Raw genomic sequence first — 25,040 nt, 5'->3', positions numbered from 1 at the left:
GTCAGAAAGAGTTCAGAGACCACTTTTAATTCCATCATTTTTAGAGATCTATACTCTTAAACTTTGATAGCGAACATGAAAAATCTCTCTCTACACATACACAAGAACCCCATGCAATGTTTTTAAGCTGGAAGTTGTAGTCCATTAGTGGGTCTTGAAATCTAATCAGTTGATCAAAGTATGTCTTTCTTTTTTTTTTAATAAAATATACTAAAATAAAAATGTAAACATTGGTTCCAGGCTTTATTTTATAAATATCTATTTCTATATCTTTATCATCTATCTGTGTATCTATCTACTTACCTACCTACCTATCATCTCTCTATCAATATTAGTTTTTAGTTTTAAAAAAGGGTTTGAGGAAAAGCTGCCTTAAGGGAATTATCAGAAATATATTATTAGATTTTATAAAAATTCTTATGATTTCTTGGTAGACAAAATAGGGAACACTTCCTGTAATTTTGCATATATGACGATGTCCTTCTTTCACAACTTCCTCCTACAATTCCTTTTTGTTTTGTCCTTTTAAAATTTTGTGTAGAGACATTGAAAAGTTAGTAATAGTAAGTTGTTTTTTTGTGTGTATGTGTGTGTTTTTAAAATATTATCTTATTGATTTTTTACAGAGAGGAAGGGAGAGGAATAAAGAGTCAGAAACATCGATCAGCTGCCTCCTGCACACCTTCTACTGGGGATGTGCCCACAACCAAGGTAGTAAAATATTTTTAAATATTTAAAAATATTTTCCATGCCCTTGACTGGAATCGAACTTGGGACCTTTCAGTCCGCAGGCTGACGCTCTATCCACTGAGCCAAACCAGTTAGGGTAGTAATAGTAAGTTTTAAGGACACTTAGATAAACTACCAGAGCCTTTACCTGTACAGACCCAGCTCTCTGGGCCAGACCTGGCGCATGTTCCTCTTCACTGATGCCATCTAGCAGAAGAGGCAGGTAGAATGTCAGCTCCTCAAAGGCCTTGTCTTACTGTGAACTGATTATCAATGGTGCATTAAATGAAAGAAGTAGTAGAAAAACTCAGGCACCTGTTCATATTCTGTCTTTCATGTTATCATACTGCAAGCTTGTACTTGGAGGTCAATAGCCAATGAGACTTTTTATACTTCTGAGCAGTAGGAACACCAAGCAAGTAACAGAAATTAAAAGTGAAAACTTTATAATGATATATAAAGCAGAGCATAATTTCTAAAGGTATCATGAGAAATATTGCTTCCCTATATAATTCTGATAATTCAGTCACACACTCAGGATATAATTTGGTATATCTTTAATTTTTGATCCAGAATAATTTTTAAAAAATATATTTTTATTTATTTCCATGAGGAAGGGAAAGGGAGACAGAGATAGAAATATCATGATGAGAGAATCATTGATCAGCTGCCTTCTGCAAGCCCCACTCTGGGGATCGAGCCCACAACCCAGGCATGTGCCCTGACTGGGAATTGAACCATGACCTCCTGGTTCATAGGTCGACACTCAACCATTGGGCCTTGCCGGCCAGGCTGATCTAGAATAATTGAGACATTATTTATCATCTAAATGTCGAAGCACCAAAAGCCACCCACAAAGATGGAGGCTAAAAATCATTTATATGTTCTGATTTATCCTTCATTAGAATTATTCTGCTTATTGGGGAAAGAAGACATGAGCATTCTGCCATCAGCTCCTAGCAAAGCTGGCAAGAAAGACTTTCTTATATATTTCTGAACTAAGAAAATACGTAAGTTCTGACAACCCTTTCAATAAAAACAAAAAATTATGTTTAGAATGGTACCTTAGCAATTCCCTCACTGAAAGGGAACAGTATATGTTACTCAGCTTCTTAGTAAGAAAATGCAATTTAACAATAACTATTGCTATCATATTGGAATATATTTTTCTTCCTATTTATAATTTTAGCTCAGCTACTATATTGATATATCTTGTTTCTTATATGTAAAGTAGTTTTAATATTCATGAAGTTCAGAAGCTTCTTGGCTTTCAGAGAATGACGTCTTACAGATTAGGGATATACCAAAGTTAGTACTATTCTTTTACACTTAAAATAGAAACTCAGTAATAGAGAACTTTCATTTCAATACAGTATATGTAACAGGCTATGCGATTAAGTGGAAACAGCTGGGAGTTTGCAATATTATCACAAACCAGAATTTTCTTTTACTTCCTCTTCCTCTTTTTCTCAAGCGTTTGTTAATCTCATCTCATCTGTGGTTCTAAGTGTTGATGCAGCTAGCTTTTCTCATAAAATGATATCCACTGACTTGTGAGGCAACATCTCCTAGATTGCTAGGCCACGGTTTTTCTTAGTGGCATCCAGTAAAAGGATAATTCATTTGCAGCATTATTTTCAAACAGTTCCCCACAAGTTATTTTTTACTTATACACTTGTTTATAGAAAAGGAGTATTGCCATGTGTCTGCATATGGAAAGAAAGTCACATCTTGACGTGCATTCTGACATTTCATTTGTAATTTCCTGGTAATGTTTATTTGTTGAAAGATGCAGAAAACATTTAAAAGCTAGTTTTTGAGGACTTTTAAGTAAAGGGGACACCATTATCCCCTTTCAATAGAGCATGGATTTTTTTTGAGTGGATATACCAATTTCATGTCAACTCCCCAGTTACTTTGTGACCATTAAAATAGATATTTAACGTGTCCATATGTTTGCTACCTTAGCCTCATCAAAACAGAATTCTAATTAAGCCAAGTGCTCAAATACCACTTATAATAACCCTTTTATTAAAACCCAAGACTATTAAAAAGTTGTTAGTTTTGATTCATTCGTTACTTGTTCCTCTCTGATGAGTTTGAAGTTTTAAAATGGAGTTTTTAAATGGTTCCTATGCCTGGGAGAGAAAAGAAAAATATACTTTCATGTGGTAGCTTTTGTGATGACAGAATGTCAATTAAATTCACTGGTCAGAGCTCTGGTGATTTGAAATATTTTAAAATATCATTTTTCTACAACTATTATTGTACATTTTTTGGGAAATAGCATCTAAAATTCTAGAGACATTATATATCCTGATGTCAAAGGAGATTTTAAACTATATAATTGAATATAAATTTCAATACAAAGAAATACCCATAGTACCTTTATTTTTATAGTTGAATGACCTTTTTTGAGACTTACAAAATAATCACATTATGTTTGTTTGTTTTTTATAATTACCCCTGGACTCTAAATTTATACATTTCTTTTAAAATATATTATAAGCATCTGGCTAATATCCAAACCCTCATTTAGTCTTACACAGTTTAAAGACACAGACCATCAAATTAACTATTGATTTGATGAAGACTGAAGAGCTAGCAAATGTACTACCAAAATAGCAATTCTTAAAAAACAACCATTTAATGCATTGTATCATCAAGTGATTAATGAATACAGAATAACAAATGTATTTGAAACTACAAAATAGAACTATCTTATCACCTTCTTTTGATGTACATAATCTAGATTATGTATATTATATTACATACTAGAGGCCCCGTGAACAGATTCATGCACTGGTGGGTCCCTCAGCCTGGCCTGCATCCTCTCGAAATCCAGGATCCCTCGGGGGATGTCGGAGAGCTGGTTTTGGCCCGTGTGGGATCGGGCTGAAACCGGCAGTCCAACATCTCCTGAGGGCTGTGCCGCTCCCGCTCATCCTGGCCCTGCTGCGCCTGCCGAGGCTGCTCAGGTGCACAGGAGGAGTGTCTGCAGGAGAGTCCTTCAGCTGAGCGGAGCTCCCGCTGTGGGAGCGCACTGATCACCAGGGGGCAGCTCCTGACTTGAGCGCCTGCCCCCTGGTGGTCAGTGCACATCATAATGACTGGTCAACTTGTTGGTCGGTCACTTAGGCTTTTATATATAGAGATATACGTATGTCATTATATTAAAATCCATACTATGTTAGGACTGAAAAGACCCTTGGAGATCTTCCACGCCAGTGGTTTTCAGATTGGATTAACCTGCAAGCTTTAAAACTTGCTCAGAGTGAGCATCCTGTAACAAATACAAAATCTATGTCCTGGCAGGTAGCTCAGTTGGTTAGAGCATGGTCCTGATACACCAAGGTTGCTGGTTTGATCCCTGGTCAGGGCACATGCAAGAATCAACCAACAAATGCATAAGTAAGCGGAACAACAAATTGTTGTTTCTTTCTCTCTCTCTTTCTCTCTCACTCTATAAAATCAATACATAAAGAAATTTTTAAAAATCTATGGAATTGGGCCCTAGACATCAAAGGCTTGAAAATTCCTTAGGTAATTCAATGTGCCGCCTAGTGTAAAAACAAGTGGTCTACGCCTTTGATCCTCAAACTTGACTGCATAAGAATCACCAGTAGAGTTGGTTAAAACATGGATTCCTGGTCCTTACTCCCAGAGAATCTAATTCATTTGATCTGGGATTGGGTCTGAAATTTTTCAAAATCCCAAGTGCCATGGACTAAATTACCCACCTGCACCCCCACCCCTGCCTCAATTCGTAAGTTGAAGCCCTAACTCCCAATGTGACTGTATTTGGAGATAGGGCTTTTAGGAGGGAAAGTTACATGAGGTAGTAAGGGTGGGTCACAATCCAATAGGACTAGAGGCCATATTAGAAGAAAAAGAGAGCCGAAGCCGGTTTGACTCAGTGGATAGAGCGTCGGCCTTCGGACTCAAGGGTCCCAGGTTCGTTTCCGGTCAAGGGCATGTACCTTGGTTGTGGGCACGTCCCCAGTAGGGGGTGTGTAGGAGGCAGCTGATTGATGTTTCTCTCCCATCGATGTTTCTAACTCTCTATCCCTCTCTCTTCCTCTCTGTAAAAACTCAATAAAATATATTTTTTTTAAAAAAAGAGAAAGTTCTGTCTCTATCGACATGTGCATGCACCAAGGAAAGGCCATGTGAGGACACAGCAAGAAGACAGGAAGAGACTTCTCACTAGAAACTGAAATCAGCTGGCACCTTGATCTTGAACTTTCCAGCCTCCAGAACTGAAGGAAATGCACTTCTGTTGTTTAAGCCACCCAGTCTATGGTATTTTGTTGTGGCAGCCTGAGCTGACTAATATACCGAGTAATGCTGATGCTGGTGGTCCATAGACCACATTTTGAATACCACTAGCCTAGCCCACATCCCCCAGAAACTCTGTGTTAGTTTGTCTGGGGGCAGTGCAAGGCATTATTATTTTTTAACATTTCCTGAGTGATTCTAATGTATAACCAGAATTCCACTGATCAAGGCCATTTTCTTCAACTTATAGCTGAGGACACTGAGACTTATAAGTGATTTGTCCAAGCTACCATGAATGCTATTGCTGAGTTTTCCAAGTTTATAGGAGAGAAAAATCCTTCTGGGGTCACACTACTAGTATGTGAAAGACTTAGTCCTAGAACACAGCACTCTCAATGTCCAGTCTTAACCCATTTGTTTTCCCCAAACAACATTAAAATTGGCTTAATTCAGGCAGATTCACTTTAAGTGACTTACCATTATAGTACAATGCAAGACTGCTGTATTCTGTATTCTGTGTCTGCTTCATAACAGTTGCTATTTGTTGCAACATGCATAATGACTCATCTGAAAGTGAAATTTATATGTATAAATACCTATATGTATCTACACAGAGAGAGAGAGAGAGAGAGAGAGAGAGAGAGAGAGAGAGAGACTGCTATCTAGTATTATCCTTTTTGTATAATAGCATGAAACTTAGAAAATTTTCTATAAAAAATGCAAATTTGCCTGGCTGATGTGGCTCAGTGGTTAAGCATCAATACATGAACTAAGAGGTCGCAAGTTCAGGGCATTCCTGGGTTGCGGGCTTGATCTCCAGGAGGGGACATGCAAGAGGCAGCTGATTGATGATGTTTCTTTCTCATTGATGTTTCCATCTCTCTATCCCTTTCCCTTCCTCTTTTTCTAAAAAAAATTTTTTTAATCAATAAAAACATATTTTAAAAAATGCAAATTTGTTAAGACTTTTGAATGCCTTTAAAAACCCCAAGTATTCTATATAATAAAAGCCTAATATGCTAAGTGTCCGGTTGTCTGGTCAACCAATCAAAGCATACTATGCTAATGATGTGCTAAGGCTGCTCAACAGCTTGCTATGACCAGGGGGCAGACAGTTGAGTGCTACTCAGCCAGAATCCGGGCTCAAGGCTGGCGAGTGCAGTGGCAGTGGCGGGAGCCTCTCCTGCCTCCGCGGCAGCGCTAAGGACGTCTGACGGGTTAGGCCGGCTCCCGTCAGTTGGACACCCCCCAAGGGCTCCTGGACTGCAAGAGGGCGCAGGCTAGGCTGAGGGACCCCTCTGGCCCCTGAGTGCATGAATTTCATGCACAGGGCCTCTAGTAATGAAGATAAATTTTTCAAGATGGGTAAAGCTTATTGAAGATTTCACCTTAAGGACAGGAGATTGGTTAGGTAGCAACTATAAGTTGTGGTGATGAGCTAGCTTACTTTGTCCACGTGCCAGTGGAAAATTATAAGTAAACCTACATCATCAAGTTTAATAGTGCGAAATGAAAGCTATCATCCCAGTCACATTTTATTTCCTCAAAATATAAAACTTACTTCTCCTTATGCATTGACATTTTTGTTAATGGAAAGAATGCATCTTTGCATTTTTCTATAAATTGCCACAATTCATGTAAAATATGAGAATCTCAAAAGAAGAAGTCAGTTTAACTTTCTTGGCCAATGATGCAGATGGAGAAGTGGGAAAAAGGAAGTTTGGCTGGGAACTAGGAGATGACTTCTCTTCCCACTTCTACCAGTAATTAGCTGCAGGCACTGGTCACAATCGTCACCTATGTTAACCTTGGTTTCTTTGTAAAATGAAAGGGTTGGCTTATAATTCTTCCAAGTTTCCTTCTACTTTTTTTGCAAAGATGATAAGTGCTTCTAAGGAATGATGTTTTTCTTTTAGACTGTAGTCCGGCTTTTAAATTCTGTTATTTTAGCATTTAAAAAAATTATGTTTTCCATTTGGTAACGAAGAGTAAAAAAGACCATCTAAAAATGTCACTATTTTTAAAAATAATAAAAATTAAAATACAGAAGAAAGAAGAATCTGTATTCTTTGGCATTAGGTTAGAAAAAGATACCGAACAATGTCATTGGATTACAAATTTAGGTTTAATACCCGCAAAGTGTCAATTACTCCTCATCTAAAATATGCTATAAATGCAAAACAGCTAAGGTTTTCTTTACTGACACAGCTAATGTCGTCAGCAGAAGAAAAAGTCTGAATAGACTGGCTGCTAAATGTTTTATTGAAATTCATTACTTATATGATATTTGGGCAGCAGAACATGGAGTGAACCATTCACTACAATCTGCAAGCAACTTAACTAGTGCATGCAGTACTGAAATCAAGTATCACTTCCCCAAACTGCATATGTAACAGAAGTACCTAGAAATAAATATATTAGTGAACTGGTGTAAATGAAAACCAATCTTCATAATATTTTATATAATTATTAGACCAGTACACACATGGCAAGTAAACATAGTGCCTTAACCTAGTGCTTCATTTGGTTCAAGAGCTTGCTTAGTAACACGCCTATAGAGCCGTGGTTCCTAAAGTTTCTGTTTATTGCAATCATAGGGCTTTGTGCACCCCAGCCATTACTGATTGGCATAGGCTACAGCCTGGGCATCAGAAGTTCTAAAAGCTCTCCCCAGATGGTTCTAATGGCCAGCAAAGTTTGGGAACCACGGCTGTGGAATATTGGTTCTAACTGGCTGCACACTGGAATCACCTGGTATTTGAAAGCGCCTGGGTTACTTGAAGCTCATTCTGGAAAGAATTAAATCAGAATTTCTGAGACATTGGTGTGGCTTAGGTACTCCCCAGGTAATGCTAGCATGCAGCCAGGGATTAGAATTACTGCGACAGAATATTGCTGGAGCAACTCCTTATCTCCTCCTGAATAAATTAGCATATAATCCCATAAGGCGTGGCTTCAAACTAGTGCAAACCCGGTGTAATCTCTACTTTTAGCAGGGTTGTGATTGAGTGGGGTGCATGAAAAGAGAAGTTGTGCTATTTCTTGAACTAGCAGACCATAATAGCACATGGACATTGGGAAATCAGATTCCTGGGCCATGAACTTATCCTTAGGACCTTCTTCATACAATTCTTCATTAATTGCATTTTTCTGGAAAAAGCCAGAGTTTGGTAAAAAAGGGGAGGATTAAATACTAGCCTAGCACCTATTATAAAGAATCACCAGATTAAATTAAGCCTCAAAAAACATTCATTTTCTTGCCAAAACCGGTTTGGCTCAGTGGATAGAGCGTCGGCCTGCGGACTGAAAGGTCCCAGGTTCGATTCCGGTCGGGGCATGTACCTTGGTTGCGGGCACATTCCCCGGTGGGGGGTGTGCAGGAGGCAGCTGATCGATGATTCTCTCTCATCGATGTTTCTAGCTCTCTATCCCTCTCTCTTCCTCTCTGTAAAAAATCAATAAAATATATTTAAAAAAAACATTCATTTTCTAAACTCCCCAGTGATGTCTACAGTTTTTTATAGTTCTCAAAAACCATGTTTAAGAAAATATTAAATGCTTAAACTCCTTTCAGTTCATTTCATAACCACAAGGAAAAGAACAAGCTTCAAATTTCATTCATTTGTGTGGTAAATATCAGTAATCATTTTTGTATTAAATAGCAATAATCATTCAGAGAATCGTGCTGTAATTTGGTAGGTGTAAGGGACATCTTGGGTAGTTTAAAATAAATCAGGAGGTGATATAAAAATTACCCATTTCAAAAGTCATTCAGAATGGAGAATAACTCTTACCTGAGGCCAGGACCCTCAAATTGCAAGTGGGGCTTTAGATAATGAAAAGCTAGTATAGGCCGAGGGGTTTAATGGAAAGAGCCTGGATTTGATATAAAAAAAACTTAATCATATGTGGTCTGAGTCATTTATACCTTGGGAAATTTGCTTCAACTTTCTTAGCCCCTGTTTTCTCATGAGTCCAATGTAATACCAACGTGAGTGCCTGCGAGCATAAAATGGAACACACATGGAAGTGCCTGGCACACTTAATGATCTATTAGAAGATTGTGAGGCCAGGAATCATATACCCGAAGAAGAATTATATGTAAAAGCCTCAAATTGTGACTGGGGTGAAGAAGGTGCAACTCAATTATGATTAGGAATGTAGGTGAATGTTACCTTTCGCTTGTTTGTTTTTGTTTAATTGAGGTAACATTGGTTTATAACATATGTTTCAGGTGTACAACATTATAATTCAACATCTGTATATACTACAGTGTACTTACCACCTAAGATCTAGTTTCCATCGTCGCCATACAAATTACCCCTTGATCCATTTCGCTCTTCCTGCCCCCGCTTCCCTTCTGGTAACCACCAAGCTGTTGAGTTGGTTTTGCTTTTGTTTTTAGACTCATATGGCATTTGTCTTTCTCCATCTGACTTATTTCACTTAGCATCATACCCTCAAGTTCCAACTCTGTTGTCTCTTTTGGTTTTAATGATGAGAGTGTGAGCCATCTGCAAACAGCCTAGGACCGTCATGGAGGAAAGCAGGCCAGCACTGGAAGAGTGGGGGAGGCAGCAGGCCTGAGCAAGGGGGGGTTGGAGAAGCCTCGGTGGATATCTGGCCCGAGCTGAATGCCCTGAAAGGGGAAGGGAAGCAGAAAAAGATGATCACTGAGTAAGTACAAGTAAAGGGCAATGGGGCTTGAGACAAACCAAAACGATCATTCCTCTCCAGTGACTCAAGGATGAACCTTTTAGGTGAGGGTAAGTGGTTATTTACAAATAGACTAATTTGGCTTGAGAACTGAAGCAGTTGTTCCGTCATGGACCAGCTGGCTGGTTAGTAAAACCTAAAGGGCAAATTTGAGTTTAATTTAATGAATTATAACTAAACAAGAGAACAGGAAACCATGTATTTGTAACATCCATGTAAGACTGGGCTCCGTTAAGCTAGAGCCAAGAATAAACTAAGGACAACAAATATATATAATTTGTTTTGTTTTGTTCAGGTAAGAAGAACACAGAAAAGATGCCACTACTTGGGAGAAGCAGACAAACCAGAATTTCTGTTCTTTTTTTTTTTTTCTTCTCTTTATCATGAAAAGACAACCATTTCAATGGAAAGAATAAAAAGAACTTTGCAAGAGTTAATTGAAAACTAAGCAAAGAACTTGTAAGAAAATATCCTAGTTCCCTAAAGCTTAACTTCTTTTGCCTAGAATAACTACCTCTGAGCAAAGAGACTTTATATATTTAGGACTTTCATCTGGAATCAACACTGAAGGCTATGAACACTCAAAGACTGGAGATGGACAAAGGCGTTTTCAAAAAAAGAGCAGCTTGATTCTTGAAACCAAAACAAGGGGCTTTTCACATATCCAGAGCAAAATTAATATAACCCTATAATTAAAGTAATATCTGGGCACTTAGAAAAGGAAGAAGAAATTCAGAAGTTAATGAGAATTCACTAAGTAGTCATTTTCCTTTTTGACAATGTGGCAACATCAGCAACGTAAACATACTGGATGGTCAAAGCACATCTGCTGTTTGGGATTCTATCTGGGAGGAAGAGGTCGATTTTTCCTAATCCTTCAGCCTGAGTAAGGGTGGTATACCTTCTTCTAATTTCCACAAATATGCCCTGCACTCAAACACATAGATGCTACTCTGGAACAAGTAATGAAAATATGACTTAGTAACACATTGGGTCCTCACTGTCATCTGCTTTCAGTTTCAGTTGGCATAGAAGGCACCTGAGAAAGAGAACGTGAGTGATGACATGGCATACAGGCCAAATTTACAGAAGACATGAAATTGGGAGTTGGAATTACTCATTTACATCAAGGATATCCAACACCAACTGACTGAGCACAACAGAATTTTAATAGATTAGGATGTTAAGTGCTCAACACAAGTTGGAACAAGTGTAGGTTGAGGTGTGTTTTGTAACAGTTGTAGAAAAACACTTTACTGCTTGAGAGTTTTAGTAAATTGTAATATAGGAGACAATAGGGTAATATTACTGCCATAATAGCCACCCGGATTTACTTGGGGGAAATAACAGTAATTAGAACAAAGCCATTAAATACCTTCTTACTGTGTGTTGTTTGGATAAAACCCGAATTAAATTCTCGGGATCAGATTTTCAGAGGGATGATGGCAAAGTAAACCACCTTCCGAGGGCTTTCAGAAAGGATGAGGAGAAGCTGATGGAGTTGTAGGTACCCAGGTGAACTGAAGCACTTTTCCTGTGGAATCAAGGCTAGTTGCATCTTGGAGGACTCCAGAGGGCAAAATTGCCGATCTTTGAGGCCTGCTACGCCGGGGACACTTTACAAGAGGTGGATATTCTGCAGATTTCCAAGTCAATTGAAGGCAAAACTGGGAGTAAAGGAGCAAATGCTAGTGGGTACTACTGCCTCCTTTGAAGAGTTCTCAACATACTGGTCGCACATTATGATCACTTGGGAAGAGCATTTAAAATGCTGGCGCCTAAACTCTAGCCCTAGAGGTTCTGATTTATTGGTCTGGTGTGGGGCCTCTATTAAAAAGTATTTTTCAGCCTGGCCTGCATGGCTCAGTGGTTGAGTGTAGACCTATGAACCAGGAGGTCATGGTTCAATTCCCCGCCAGGGCACATGCCTGGTTTGGGAGCTTGATCCCCAGTGTGGGGCGTGCAGGAGGCAGCTGATGGATGATTCTCTCTCATCACTGATGTTTCTATTTCTCTCTCCCTCTACCGTCCTCTCTGAAATCAATTTTTTAAAAAAAGTACCTTATCAACGCTCTCCTGCTAATTTGACGTTCCAGGTTGAAGAATCACTGAACTCGATGACTACTTGTTGAGAGGATAAATAAATCAAAAGAGATGTTTTTTTTTCTAAAGTCTCTTCCTAATGTGAGAAGATAAATGGAAAGGAACGCGTATGGGTTACATACGACAGCTAGGCACTTTCACAATCAGTTGTCTCTAATACTTGAATGAATACATGTAAATTCCTTAGCCCAGTGTCTGGCATGAAGTAACTCTGATAGGAGCTATTTTTATTGCATCCTCTCTATAACTGTTCTATGAAGGTATTACACCTCTACATTACAGATAGGTGAACTGAGGCTTTGAAGTTAGTTTTCCAAGGCCCCTCGTAGAAAACTGCAAAACAAGGACTGAAACCAGAATTAAAATCCAGTTCTAAATTCTAGAACCCGGAAAGGCTTTCTTCTGCAGGCCACTCTGAAACATTTGGAAGTTTATGCAAATTAGTGGTTTACCTGTGTAAACATTTCAAAAATTTAATTAAACCACTTCCCCTTGACCTGTTTGTAAGGAATGTCTCTTCAAATGCAGTTTTTTTTTTTTTTTGAGTAAGAGAAGCATAAAAGTAGACATCCACATTTTTTTTCTAATGTGGCCTAATTAATGGAAACTCCTCTGTAGGTCTGGGGAAACGCAGGATAGGGGGTGGCCCTTTAGACTTCCTCAAAAACACTTTGAAGTAAAGTGGGGGGTGGAAATCACTGCTCTCAGGTAAAACATCTCAGTTCTGAGGGATGGGTAAACATCTGACACTCCTGCGCGGCCTCGCTCTGGTAGGTTAATTACACCCTGACGCAGAGGCAAAGGCAGCCCGGAGGTGGATGGCCCGGTTCATACCTGACACCTCTCTGGAGCCATGTTGGTGCAGTGGCTGCTTTTAAGAAAACTGTAGAAACTTCTCCAAGGGAGCTGTGATTGTTACTGAGGTTGCAGAGCTCAGATGGAGGAGGGCGCTTCCTCCCCCGTCCCCCCACCCACCCACCCGCGCAGGCCTAGGAGATAAGATAAATGGAATTTCCTCTTGTGCGCTGCCTACATTCTATGCTCTGTTCCCGATCCTTTGCCTTTGGGGGTTACAATCCATTCAGTTTGCAGGGTTCCGTGGTTTCAATTTCGTGTATGCTGGTTAGTACCGTTAAGGCCAGAAGTGCTTCTAAAGAGGTGATTTTCTGCCTTCTCTCTGAGAAGAGAGGAAAACCAAAGAGGAGGAGGAGTCACTGTTTTGGAGAAGGCGAGTGGAGTGGGCAAGGGCCCCCCTAGAAAGGTCCTCCGCGTTTCCCCCTCTTTCTTTCCCGGGTCTGGATGGAAACACCAGGTCCTCCCCTGGGCCTCCGAAAGTATCTTTCGTTTGGGGGTGATCCCAGAGTGGAACCCGAAACGTACGGGTCACTGGAAACGACTAGAGCAAGTTAGAGCCCACGAGGCCTGGCAAGGCAGGGGTGCGTGGAGTCGGGCCGGCGTGGAGGGGCCGGCCGGGCGCAGCTCGAGAAACGTGAGTCCCGGGAGGGGAGGAGGGGGAGGCCGGGCGGGCCGGCGGTCGGGGTCCGGCTGGGGGAGGGGGTCCCCGTCTCCCCCTCCCAATCCTCGCCTCCGCGGGCTCTGGTGACGTTGCGGTTTCCTCCGCCCTCCGGCTGAGCCTGGGCGCCCGCTGCGGCCCGCCCTCCTCGGGGCTCGCCCACACCCCGCCCGCGCCCGACCGCCCGCGCCCGCCCCGCTGGAAGAAGCGCCACCCGAGGCGGCGGCGGCGGCGCATCCCGCGGCGCGGCGCCCACCAGCACCGATGGCGCGGCGGGCGCGCTGAGCGCTGGGCTCCGAGGGCGCCGGGCGCCCTGGGGTGCGGAGGGCCGGGGAGGTCTGGAGCCTGCGCCGCGGCTGGGGAGGCGCCGCCCGGGAGGACGAAGCCGCGGCGGGGAGCGGTGAGCGGGGGCCGCGCGAGGGGGCGGCGGGGGCGGGCGCGGATCTGGGCCCCGCGCGGCGCAACTTTCTTCCGGAGGCGCGGGCGGGCGGCGGGCGGGCGGCGGGGAGCCACGTCCCCAGCCGTCGGCGCCGTGGGCTGCGCGCCCGGCTCGCTCGGCGGGCTGCCTGCAGGCTGCGCGGGGCGTGAAGCCGGAGCCGGGGGCTTGCCGGCGGCGGGGCAGCCCCGGGGCCGGCCGTTCGCCCCTTCCCACCCCCCCGAGCGCCCGGTGCCGAGCCCGGCGCGCGGTAGGAACGCGGGGATCGCTTTCGGGGCGTCGGGTCTGGCCCAGCCGCGATTGCCCGGACCGCCCGCGGGGCTCTGGCTTCCCTCCGCCCGGTTGGGTGGCACAGCCTCGCGTCTCCCCGCACATCGGGCTGCGGGGTCGGGTGTGCGGGTCCTGGCGCTGCGGGAGCCCGAGGAGCACGGCTTCCCCCGGCCGCGGGGTTCCAGCGCCGCGAGGCTCGGCTGACACTCGGGAGAAATTGCTGGTAAACCTCACGCCCTGGCAGCCCCTGGCGGCGGCGGCGGCGGCGGCGGGACGCTTGACTCAGCGGCTGGGCAGCTCTGAGCAGAGCCCCATGGGCTCGGGACCTTTCGCGCTGGAATCCGAGCTGCGGGTGCGACCCCAGGACGTTCTCCTGTTCGTTGCTGGGCCGGCTGGCCGGGGAGGTTGAAACCGAATCCGGTGCTTTAAAAGCAGGGAGTGCACCTCCTGTACCTGGAATTCCTGAGGTCAGAAAGTGACACTTAGAGTTTTCTAGGGCTCTTCGTGGAACAAAATGATTTAACATCTTTTTTTCGTCAGTCATGGGTTAAATACATTGAATTTGAGAATGGACCTTCTCACTTAGAAATAGTTCAAAAACAGGCTTTTAAGTATTTTTTTTTTTACGTTACAGAACTTAATCTTCCAGGAATGACCTTTTCCGCAGTGGTTTTGGGTTTCTCAACGAAGGATAACCTGAAATGAAACATGATGAGCAATGTTTTGTAGAGTATTTAGACGCTACTACGAAAATCAGATCATAAAAATGTGTGTAATGTGCGGGGAGGAAGTAACACCCGGAATTAATCAATCTGAGTACTTGCCTATCGGGTGCTGCTATTTTCTTTTCAAGTCACCAAACATGTAAGTCCTTTTAGGGAGTGTGCAGGTTAAAATAGGTTCTAGCTAAAAGGGAGAAAGGATGGAATTTGATGCCTCCGTTGTTTAGTCGCCCATCTGTGTGGGCTCAGCAAAAAGTAGAAGACGGTGCTGGTCACGGAGGAGCCGCTTAGAGGTGCGTGCGAGACTGCCCTGGCTCTCCTGGCGCTGCTCATGGAGAAAGGGAGGAAACCCACCCAAACATTCGAGAGCTTGAGCTGGGGAAGCGTCCTTTTCATTGATGGGTATGTCAGATCAGTTTCATTGTTTTAGTTCAATTAAACAGTGACCTGCAACGTCCATTTTTACATCCAGGTTAAAAAATGTTGATAGTACAATTACCAAGTGAAAGGAAAAAAAAAAACTTGGACAAAGAGGAATTTGCAATAGAACACACTGTAGAAAGGCCTCTGCCACAGAGGGAATGATTAGGACTTCCCCAGTCCTGCCTGCTAGACACAGTCTTGCCAATTCCAGCACCTCCCTCTGAGGGTAGGGGCCTGGTTGTGGGAAGACACCCTCTAGGTCAGCGAGGCTGGCCACGTGAGGTCAGGACCATCACAGCGACTGACATTGATGTGTGCATCTGCTTTTGTACTTCTAAAATCGCTCCCCAATGTAGTGCATACAGGTTTTTAATGAGATCTGTGATCTACGTTTTTATTGATTTCAGAGAGGGAGGGAGAAAAAGAGAGAGATAGAAACATCAGTGATGAGAGAATCATGGATCGGCTGCCTCCTGCACGCCCCACACTGGGGATCGAGTCCGCAACCCAGGCATGTGCCCTTTACGGGGAATTGAACCCCGGACCCTTCAGTCCGCAGGCGGACGCTCTATCCACTGAGCAAACCGGCTAGGGCCACATGGTGAAGTTCTTACTTCACAGATGCGCCTCTGCGTTCCCAACGCCTCCTTATCAAGATACGTTTAGCCTCTGAAAAGTGTTCGGAATCATAGGTGCAAATGGATTCTGCAGTTAAACAGTAAAATACTTCTTAATGTCATTTGAGGTAGATGATTTTGGTATTTATCTCTACTAATTTGGATCACACTGTGTTGCATGAAAGACATTACATGATATCCTTTCCATATCATGATTTCAGCAAATGACTGGAGAGGAATAAAGGAAGATAAAACATTTAAATTTGGGTTTTAATATATCAGTAATCTTTGTTTCCAAAAGGAGTAAAGCAATTAGTAATAAAAGACTAACATTTTGAGGTTGCAGCATATATTAAATAGTACTTAACCACTGGCACGTTTGTGTCCTAAATATGTAAAGAGAAAGTTCTTATCATTTTACACTACCCCAACTAAAGGAGAAATGTTATTATCCTGTGATGTGTATGTGGCAGGCTTTTGAGGTGATCTGAACCTGTGGTAGAGGTAATATCATCATCATAGTGGATGTTGTTATTCCACTTACCGGGAGCGGCCGGATCTTGACTGTCCCATAAGAGGGGGGAAGGCACCTGGTGAGATGCAATAACCAGCAACCTTCTAAAAGTGTCTAAGCAGGGCACAGGACAGTTATTACTAATGCCTTAGGGTTTTCTTATCTTGGAATTACATTGTCTTCCCCTAGAGCAGTGGTCGGCAAACTCATTAGTCAACAAAGCGGCAAACCGCGGCTCTCAAGCTGCAGTTTGCCAACCACTGCCCTAGAGTGATACATAGAATAAAATTATTTGGGGTCACCAAATTGCCCGCAGATGTTTGGATGACACAAAATTCTCTAAACCAAGAGTCAGTCCCCAACGTGGGGTTTCAGAAAGTGTATAAACCCAGACTGCTAAAAAGAGAAATTCTTTTCCCATGAAATTCACATGTAACTTAGTGGCAGGATGGGAAGTAGAGATTAAAATTGCGGATTCCATTTGGTGAGAGCAATAACTAGAAATGGACGAATTTCAAACAGTCTTGCCAACTCCAATGCCCAAGTCTAGTAGAGAATTCCCTTTTAGAAATTAAAGTCTACATTAAGTGGATACTATTTCAGTGGAAATAATTGTGTGTTTTTTTTCTTCAAGAAAATCTGTATCTGTTAGTAAATAAACGCATTCTCAAGTTCTGACTTATCTAAAGTTAGTGTTTCACCACTTCTTATGTATAGAAGAGTGGCTTGGTTAGCTGATGGTGGAGAAGTGTTGCAGGAAAGAATGAAACTAGGAAGAGAAATGGAAAGTTGTGCATGGGTTTAAAAAGGTGCGACCGGGGTGAATAAACTCTTCCTTACAAATTTACATGCTTTTAGACAATTGACGGAAAGGAAAAGTCCCCATAGATCATGCAGCTAACATGGTCACTTGCATTTTTAAATTGCCTAATACTTGTTAATATTTTCAGATTTTAGCCTAGTGAAGATGGAGAGTGCTGTAGAGCGGGTGTCTTCTCTTTTTAGGAGTGGGTAAATGGAAATAACTGTGAAAATAAGCAATTTGCTTGTCATCTTACAAATAATTAGTGGCCTATCTTAAATATGAGATTAACCTGAATTGCCCATTTAATTCTACTTTTCTCCTTTATGACTCCAAATTTATGTCATGAAAGACTCTTGCATTTTATTTTCCTACAGATCTAGTTTATTATCCCTTTTAATTCTCACCACTGTCCATGAACTGTCAGCTCCCTGGAATGCTCATGTGCTGCTCAGGCTTCTGTAAAGTGGCAATTACAGACCCCCTTCCCACAGCTCCCTCCTCTCCCATCTGTGGCTCTTCTCATGCCTTATTAAGGATTCTAATGTGAGGCCTCGCCTGGTTCTGCAGAGCCCTAGGCTCATCACTGGCCTCAGGACTTGGGGTGCTTTACCCATGTGCTGTTTACTTCTGTCTGTCTAGGCAAGCTCCAGCCTGTTGAGGGTGTAGATTCCAAATCCTCTCAAACGCCCAGAAGGCTATAAACCTGCAGGAGGCAGAGTGTCCAGAGAGATGGTTGGAGATCACAAAGAAGAAAAGGGATTTAGAAAAAGAAGAAAAGATTGTTGAGGCCATGTGTTTATTTCTTGAATGCAGTAGTTCAGTCCTTAATTCAGATTAACACCATGAAAAATTTTTTCTTAATTGATCTTTATTGGAGGATATTTTTTTCCATTGCCTTTCAGAGAGAGTGTGGAGGGAGGGAGGGAGGGAGAGAGGAGGAGAGAGACATCGATGTGACAGAAACACATCGATTGGTCATTGGTTGTCTTCTCCATGCAACCCAACCCTGGGGCAGGGAGCAGACCTGCAACCCAGGTACTAGCACTTGACTGGGAATTGAACCCAGGACCCTTCTGTGTGGGGGCTGATGCTCCAACCATTTGGCAACACCGGCCAGAGCAACTCCATAAATTTTAATGTGTGCAAAGATTCTTTGCTGGATTTCTATTTGTTTCAACTTTCTTAGGATATTCCATAAAAATGATTTTGGTTAGTGTTGTTATTAAACAATTCCTGAAAGAACAGAATTTGCCTCTTCAGTAATACTTAGAAGCTATAAAGAGACTGATAATAAACATGACTTATATTAACACTGCATATTCGGGAGTAGCTATAACTATTAGGTAAGTGTAGCCCTGTTCTTAAAAGTATACAAAAGGCATATGCAGTTAAGTCTCAGTTACAGATACCTGACATATTCATTGTAGGTTATTTGTGCCCATCTGCTTTTCCTAGACAGGGTCAAAGTGAGTTAGCAACTGAGTGTATGTGTCTGCATGCCAAAAAAGTTTTTGGTATTATTTATAGAATTAATAGTGCCTCTTTTCTCCCTAGTTAATATGAAGAATAGCAGGACAATCATAGCAAAATTCCTTGTGTGTGTTTAAATTAATGTACAGGCTCTTTTAGTCGAAATTGAAGAAGTTCACAGTCTGTTTAAAAAGCTGCTATTGAAATCTTTCGAATTGTTCGATGCACACACAGATGCCATAGAGCTGTAAAATGTGCGTTTGTTGATTAAATCAAGGCTTTTGTATTTTCCTCCTGTGTAACAAACTGAGCTGCTAAGCAACAGGCATTTAATACATGCAGATGTTATACCACAACAAAGTTGAATCAGCATTTCATAACCCTTAAAAGGGATTTGTAAAGGAAATCAGCTCACCAAGCTTGCGGATCTATAATATTTTTATTGATGAAGTAGGCAGGCAATGTACTGACTTTACTGTTGGAATCTAATGGTGATTGCAAGGAAAATGAGGATATTTGTTAGCAATTCCTGAAGGGGGAGGCAACAACATTGGGTTGCTTGTATAAATTTTGGTGCAAAATGTGACCTGCAGATTATGTTGTGAATCTAGTAGAGATGATTCATTTGATCGTGGTATTGAAAGAGTTAGTGCACTTCTATAAATAGCTTACACCCAGAAAGTTGCGTCAGTGACAAGAAACTCAAGAAGTGCATGATAAAAATCCCCAAGTAGTTTAAACATGTTTCATGCCAAGATGCACTCAACACCCTGCCACGTGGAGAACAGTAGTGAAGCCAGGATGGGCTGGCTGCAGGGCAGGGCTGCTCACCTTCTGTGCAGCCCTGACTGCAACCGTCTTCTTGAAGGAGTTTCACTGTATTTCTGTTGTTTGAATATGCCTGAGGACCGACTGGAAGCAGCAGATTTCTAGAATTTCACCAGTTCTGGTAAAGAACTTTCCTTGGGGCCTTCGCAGTTTAATGATGTCATTGCAGGAGGCATGCATGGGGCCGGGGCTCACCAAGCCCGTGGATAATCAGGCATGGGCCAGCTGGATTTTGGAGTCACCTGCAGTGTTTACACTTGGGGGGAGCGGGGAGGACTGGTCGGAAAGAAAAAGTAGCTTGAAAAGGGATGTTGAACAGCTGTTTTCCATCTTCCCTGAAGAAAAATGAGAGGAAGTCACTTACAGCAAGCATCAAGAGGGATTTATGGTAAATACAGGGCAGTTTTTCGGAATGTTTTAACGGGTGGACTAGATTTCTGATAGAGGCCTTTGGGTTCTTCTCTGTTTAGAAAGGTTTAAGTGAGGTTGTCCTGAGGGGATGTTAGCATCTGTTTTCTGGGGTTCTAATTTTATGACTTCTCACCTGGATTCGAAAATCTTAGGAATTAAAAATGGTTTAATTACAGCTGACCCTTGAACAACACAGGTTTGAATTGTGTGGGTCCACTTATATGCAGATTTTTTTTCAGTGAATGCGTACAGTACAGTAAATGTGTTTTCCTTATGATTTTTAAGTAAGATTTTCCCGCTAGCTTACTTTATTGTAAGACTATAGCATGTAAAACATAGAAAATATGTGTTACCCAACTGATTATCGGTAAGGCTTCCAGTCAACAGGAGGCTATTAGTAGTTAAGTTTTTGGAGAATCTAAAGTTAGACACAGATTTTCGACAGCATTGGGAGGTCGGTATCTGTTGCTCAGGGGTCAGCTGTATTGTGAATGTAGAAGAAATGGTCAGTTTCGGTGTCTGAAATACAAGTTGCCTTTATAGTTTCTACTTAGCATATCTATTTGTTACTACAAAGTATTGGCTAACCGGGTAAGTATTGATCACATATAAGATTCCTTTAATACATTTTTCATGTAGGTGCACATTATGAGAGCTGAAAAATCCTTTATGCTTAATTTGGTTTTACCCCAAACAGATCACTTTCCTTTACATTTCTTTTTTATTCTAGAAAATCTTAAAAAAAGGCTTTGGCACTAGACTGTTGTGTTCCATTTGGACTTTCAGTAATATCCTTTACCTTTCTCTGCTCCATTTTTTTAAAGTAAAGCTAGACTGGCACCAGTGCTAACACGAATGTCCGGGGCATTCATCAATGTGGCCAAAATATACAGGTTGCCCATGTCAGAGAGAGTCTGGAAACTTCTCTCATATATACCAAACTTCTCGTAGCAGTAGTTATGGTTAAAAATAATAATATTTATAAAAACAATGTGAACTTTGTTTGATTTTTGTTTGGGAAGATGGACTATCCAGTAGAATTCATAATGTGGTTTCAGGCCAGTGTTTCTATTTCATCCTCAATATTAAAATTAGGCAGTACTTAACAATATAATTATCTTAAAAGAGGGTTCATTTTGATGAGCAAAAGGTGTTTGAAAATGCACTCTCAGCCAATATTGGGTCAGTGGGCTTGGGGGATGCCAGAAAGTTAAGCCCAGCAGTCCATGTCTCAGGCAGTTGGAATTAAGTGTTCCACCTTAGTTTTACAGCCTGTATTTGTAAAGCAGTTTCGAAATGCTTTTCACAGTTACCTTTCTCAAAGGAAACTGATTCTTGGGAGCACTGAAAAAGCAGCAGAGTTTTCTCAAGTAAGAGCGTCTTTTGCTGGCCCTGTGAGTTGTGAGGCTAATTTCTTCCTCTTTTTATTTTTTTAAATTGATTTTAGAGAGAGAGAGAAAAAGGGCGGGGGAGGGGGGAGAGAAAATTCATTGGGTGACTCTTTTATGTGCATGTGCCCTGACTGGGGATTGAACCCACAACCTCGGCACATTGGGAGGACTCTAACCAACTGAGCTACCTGGCCATGCTGTTCCTCTTGCTTTGTTGCAAATCATCTACAAGTTAGACCCTATTGGTTCTAATGAGAACCCAGGATAGCTGGAGGGCGAAATTCGAATCCATCTGTTGCTTTTGTCCAGTAGTTCAATTTATCCTGTCCCAAACACTGGTGTGAAATTTTAAGATCCACCTTTTTTCCTAAAGAAACCAATATTGTTCAGCTTGGATTCATCCTGTTAACCACGTGCTATGATAGGGGTTTAAGATTTGCACCATTAAAATTTTTAGACTTTTGTGACTTGTATAGAAATTCTATATAAAATTCAGGTTAATAAATGGTATTTGAGTATCTGCTGTGGGAACTTGCAAACTTTCAAAATTCAGTTTCACCTCTTCCTTGTTAAATTTCATGGTGCAAGTTTTAGGTTAGGTCGGACCACTTCCAATATCTCTTTCTTGGGGAAGAAATGTGGGGCAGTATTTATCCTACTAAATTGCCATAAAACGGTAAATCCTGTGCCTAAAGTTGAAGTGAGCCAGCAGCAGAAGGGTGGTTACATAACAGATCCTTCTTTGTGTGCTTACACCTTTTTTTTTTCTTGTTGGTGAAGCCACTGAAGTTTGGTTCAATGATTGCAAGTTTTAGAAAAGATAAATCTGTTACTTGGCAATGAATGCTTTGATATATAACTTTTTCCAATGTACTTTTGAACCTGGAGAGTCAGATGAAAGAATGCTGTACTTTAGTGATAGAAATACTGAAAGGATTTAGTCCTTCAGCAAGTATTTGCCAGGCACTTCTGTGTTTGAGGGGATATCTGGGTGGCGGTGAAGAGGGGAGCATGCAAAATAAATATGGCACAGTTTTCACCCTTGGGCCGCAATACAATCTGGTTGGTGAAATAGCTGAACACGAATCTTTGTGAGAACCATTAAGGGCTAAACAGAGACAAATGCGTGCAGTAGAATTGCAGGCGGGAAGAGATCTGTAAGTGTGACATGAGCAGAGGATACTCAAGTCGGAGGGGAGAATGAACTGTGTCTCGGAGGATTTCATGCCCAAAGGGGAGGAAAAACATCGCAGGGAGGGCAGATGCACAGGAAGAGGAGTGAACAGCAAAATGGGGTGGCTGCCAGGTCAAGGCGAACGTCTTAGAACAATCGTGGAAATTCCCTTATCTCCTTTTAGAGCATTATCTTTCTTCTTTCCTCCCCTTCCTCATATATTCTTTCATTGTTTTCCACAGATATTTTTGAAGGACTGTATTGCATGTAGTCAGTGGTGCTAGACACTATAGGACAGAAAAGACTAAGACCCTTGCCTCCCAGGAGCTTATACCTGCATTGGTGAGTTCTACCTCAGATCCCTTTTGGGTCCAGAAAGGATTGAAACAGTAAATGTGAGAAAGGAAGATAAACATGTACCTTCAAATAACTTGGTATACCTGTAACTAGTACTAAATGCATAAATTAGTAGAGACAGTTAAAACTGTAAATATTCTTATTGATCCCCCCCCCCCTTTTTTTTGATCCCCTTTTAAAACACAGTTTAGATCATGCATTCTCAGTACACCCTTCCTTCTCCATCCCAGCCAGAAGTGTGATGGTGCGTAAATTTCGAAAGTGCTTTGTCACTCTCATGCAAACGTACTTCCTTTTATTTTAGTGATTTGTGTAAATATATTATTTCTTCTGTCATCTTACCGGATGACATAAGCACCTTCTTGGCAGGCCTCATCCCTGAATTCCCAAAGAATCCTGAGTAATGCATGTATGGCAACAGGGGAGACCGCTCATGGATAAGGTTGCCAGGGAAGGCTTTATAACAAATGTTTGTTCTCTGTAAAAGGCAAGGGGTTGGGTGTGGAGCGCTTAAAGGGAACCCCATGAAAGAGAGTAACAATGGGAATAAAAGACAGAAAGGTGAGTCGTGATCAAGCAAAGATGAGCAGGTGAGTGTGGAGGGGAGAGTGTGTGTGGAGGGGAAATGGGAGATACTATTGAAAGGTAGGCCAGAGCTACATACACTGTGGAAGCTCTTGGTGGAGAAAGTTGTTCATTTTTGCTGCTGGAAGTAGAAGCTCTTGAGTAGGTAAGTGGTATGATGATGGTGACTTATTTAATTTGGGAGGAACTTTATGGTTTACAAAGATAGTTATGTCACAATTAGTATTGGCACGTTGCCTAGGTTTGTAAACATTATATACAGGGGTGGGCAAAGGTAGGTTTACTGTTGTTCATATGGAAAATAATACACTAATTTAATAGATAATAATACAAGAAACTCTGTTTCATGTACTCACATCTATAAACCTACTTTTTCCCACTCCTGTATGTTTATTGTGTATAGTAGCCTTTGGTGTATATATAGTAAGGGCTATAATCCCTAATTTGGAAATGAGAAGATTGTAGAGCTAGGACTCTACATAGTTTGCTAGGGCTGTTGTAACAAAATCCCTCCAACTGGGTGTCTTCAACAACAGAGATTTATTGTCTCAAAGTTCTTGAGGCTAGCAGTCTGAAATCAAGGTGTCAGCAGCGTTGGTTTCTGCTAAGGCCATGAAAGAAAATCTTTTCCATGCCTCTCTCCTAGCTTCTGGTGGTTTCTGTCAGTCTTAGGCATTCCTGGGCTTGTAGATGCTTCACCCCAATCGCTACCTTTATCTTCACATGACCTTCTTCCTGTGTGTATGTGTGTGTGTGTGTGTGTGTGTGTGTGTGTGTGTGTCTCCAAATTTCCCCATTTTATGAAGACATCTGTCATATTGGATTAGGGGCCCATCCTACTCCAAATGACGTTGGCTTTACTAATTATATCTGCTATGACCTTGTTTCCACATAAGGTCACATTATGAGGTATTAGAGATCAGGACTCCAACATGTGAATTTTTGCAGGACATAATTCAACCCATAACAGACTCAAAGTCAGATCTTTTGAGTACACCACACTATGACCAGGGTGTGCTGAAACGATTGTAGAAAAGAGGAGGAATCTGTAGGTTTATATGAGAAACAAGGCTCTTCTATCTCCTGTTCTCCCAGACCCGAACCATCCCCCAAACAGCCACAGCAATGGACATGTCAACATGTCACAGCGGGCCTTGGGGTGGCGGTGTGCTCCCTGCCTCCTGAAAGGATCTTTTCCTTTCTTCTTTCCAACATGGCATTCTCTGAGACTTCGTTCCATTTGGCATTGGAGATACAGATATTAAGATAAGTTCAGGGACATTATACTTGCACTGGTAAATTTCAGTCCTCTCTATAAATTTGGATGATAAATCACTGTCCCAAAGTATTGGTAATAAAGGAAGAATTGAATGCTTTTGGAAAGAGGCAGAAATCTAAAGTATCAATGGTAAGGATTTTGCTGAGGAGGCAGATGGAGACGAGTAAGTGGTAGACATGCTGCTGTAAGCTAAAATAGAGGTTGATGCCTCTCAAGTATACATTAAGGATGGAGGTAGAATGGGATGGAGGTTCCTAAGTCACTGAGGAAGTTAGAAATATCCCCAAATGAGAGAAGTTACCTGTGACGATTAAAAAGAGTACAAAGACGAATGGTGATTTTCAAGTGAGGAAAGTTCTAGGAGAGTCAATCCTAGAGTCACTAAGAGGACCAAGGTGGCCCCAGGAATTGGAGAGGCT

At 42.0% G+C, this 25,040-nt stretch overlaps 1 protein-coding gene and 1 long non-coding RNA gene across 8 annotated transcripts in view; both read left to right on the top strand.

Moving 5' to 3' along the window:
* LOC114228955 (uncharacterized) overlaps nucleotides 1–10,128 on the top strand; it is a 43,608-nt gene extending 33,480 nt beyond the window's left edge. For both annotated transcript variants that reach the window (XR_008557257.1, XR_008557258.1), the window contains exons 5-7: nucleotides 627–711; nucleotides 1,635–1,739; nucleotides 10,019–10,128. This is a non-coding gene — a long non-coding RNA (uncharacterized LOC114228955). The remainder of the gene's footprint in view (nucleotides 1–626; nucleotides 712–1,634; nucleotides 1,740–10,018) is intronic.
* Nucleotides 10,129–13,297: 3,169 nt separating this feature from the next.
* The window catches only part of DSE (dermatan sulfate epimerase), a 55,761-nt gene continuing 44,018 nt past the window's right edge, over nucleotides 13,298–25,040 (top strand). The window contains exon 1 of one of the 6 annotated variants that reach the window (XM_028136264.2): nucleotides 13,298–13,315. Coding sequence is in view for 1 of the 6 variants with exons in the window: in XM_054721759.1 (XP_054577734.1) it covers nucleotides 15,166–15,169 (4 nt within the window). In the remaining 5 variants the exon portion in view is untranslated. Of the gene's footprint in view, nucleotides 13,316–13,628; nucleotides 13,740–15,145; nucleotides 15,170–19,528; nucleotides 19,546–19,795; nucleotides 19,813–22,722; nucleotides 22,743–25,040 lie in introns of those variants that run through there. The other 5 variants (XM_054721762.1, XM_054721759.1, XM_054721761.1 and 2 more) reach the window with 5 other exon arrangements.

This window comes from Eptesicus fuscus, chromosome 10 (assembly GCF_027574615.1).
Source record: "Eptesicus fuscus isolate TK198812 chromosome 10, DD_ASM_mEF_20220401, whole genome shotgun sequence".
Classification (NCBI taxonomy): Eukaryota; Metazoa; Chordata; class Mammalia; order Chiroptera; family Vespertilionidae; genus Eptesicus; species Eptesicus fuscus.
This window is presented reverse-complemented; position numbering and strand designations above follow the sequence as displayed.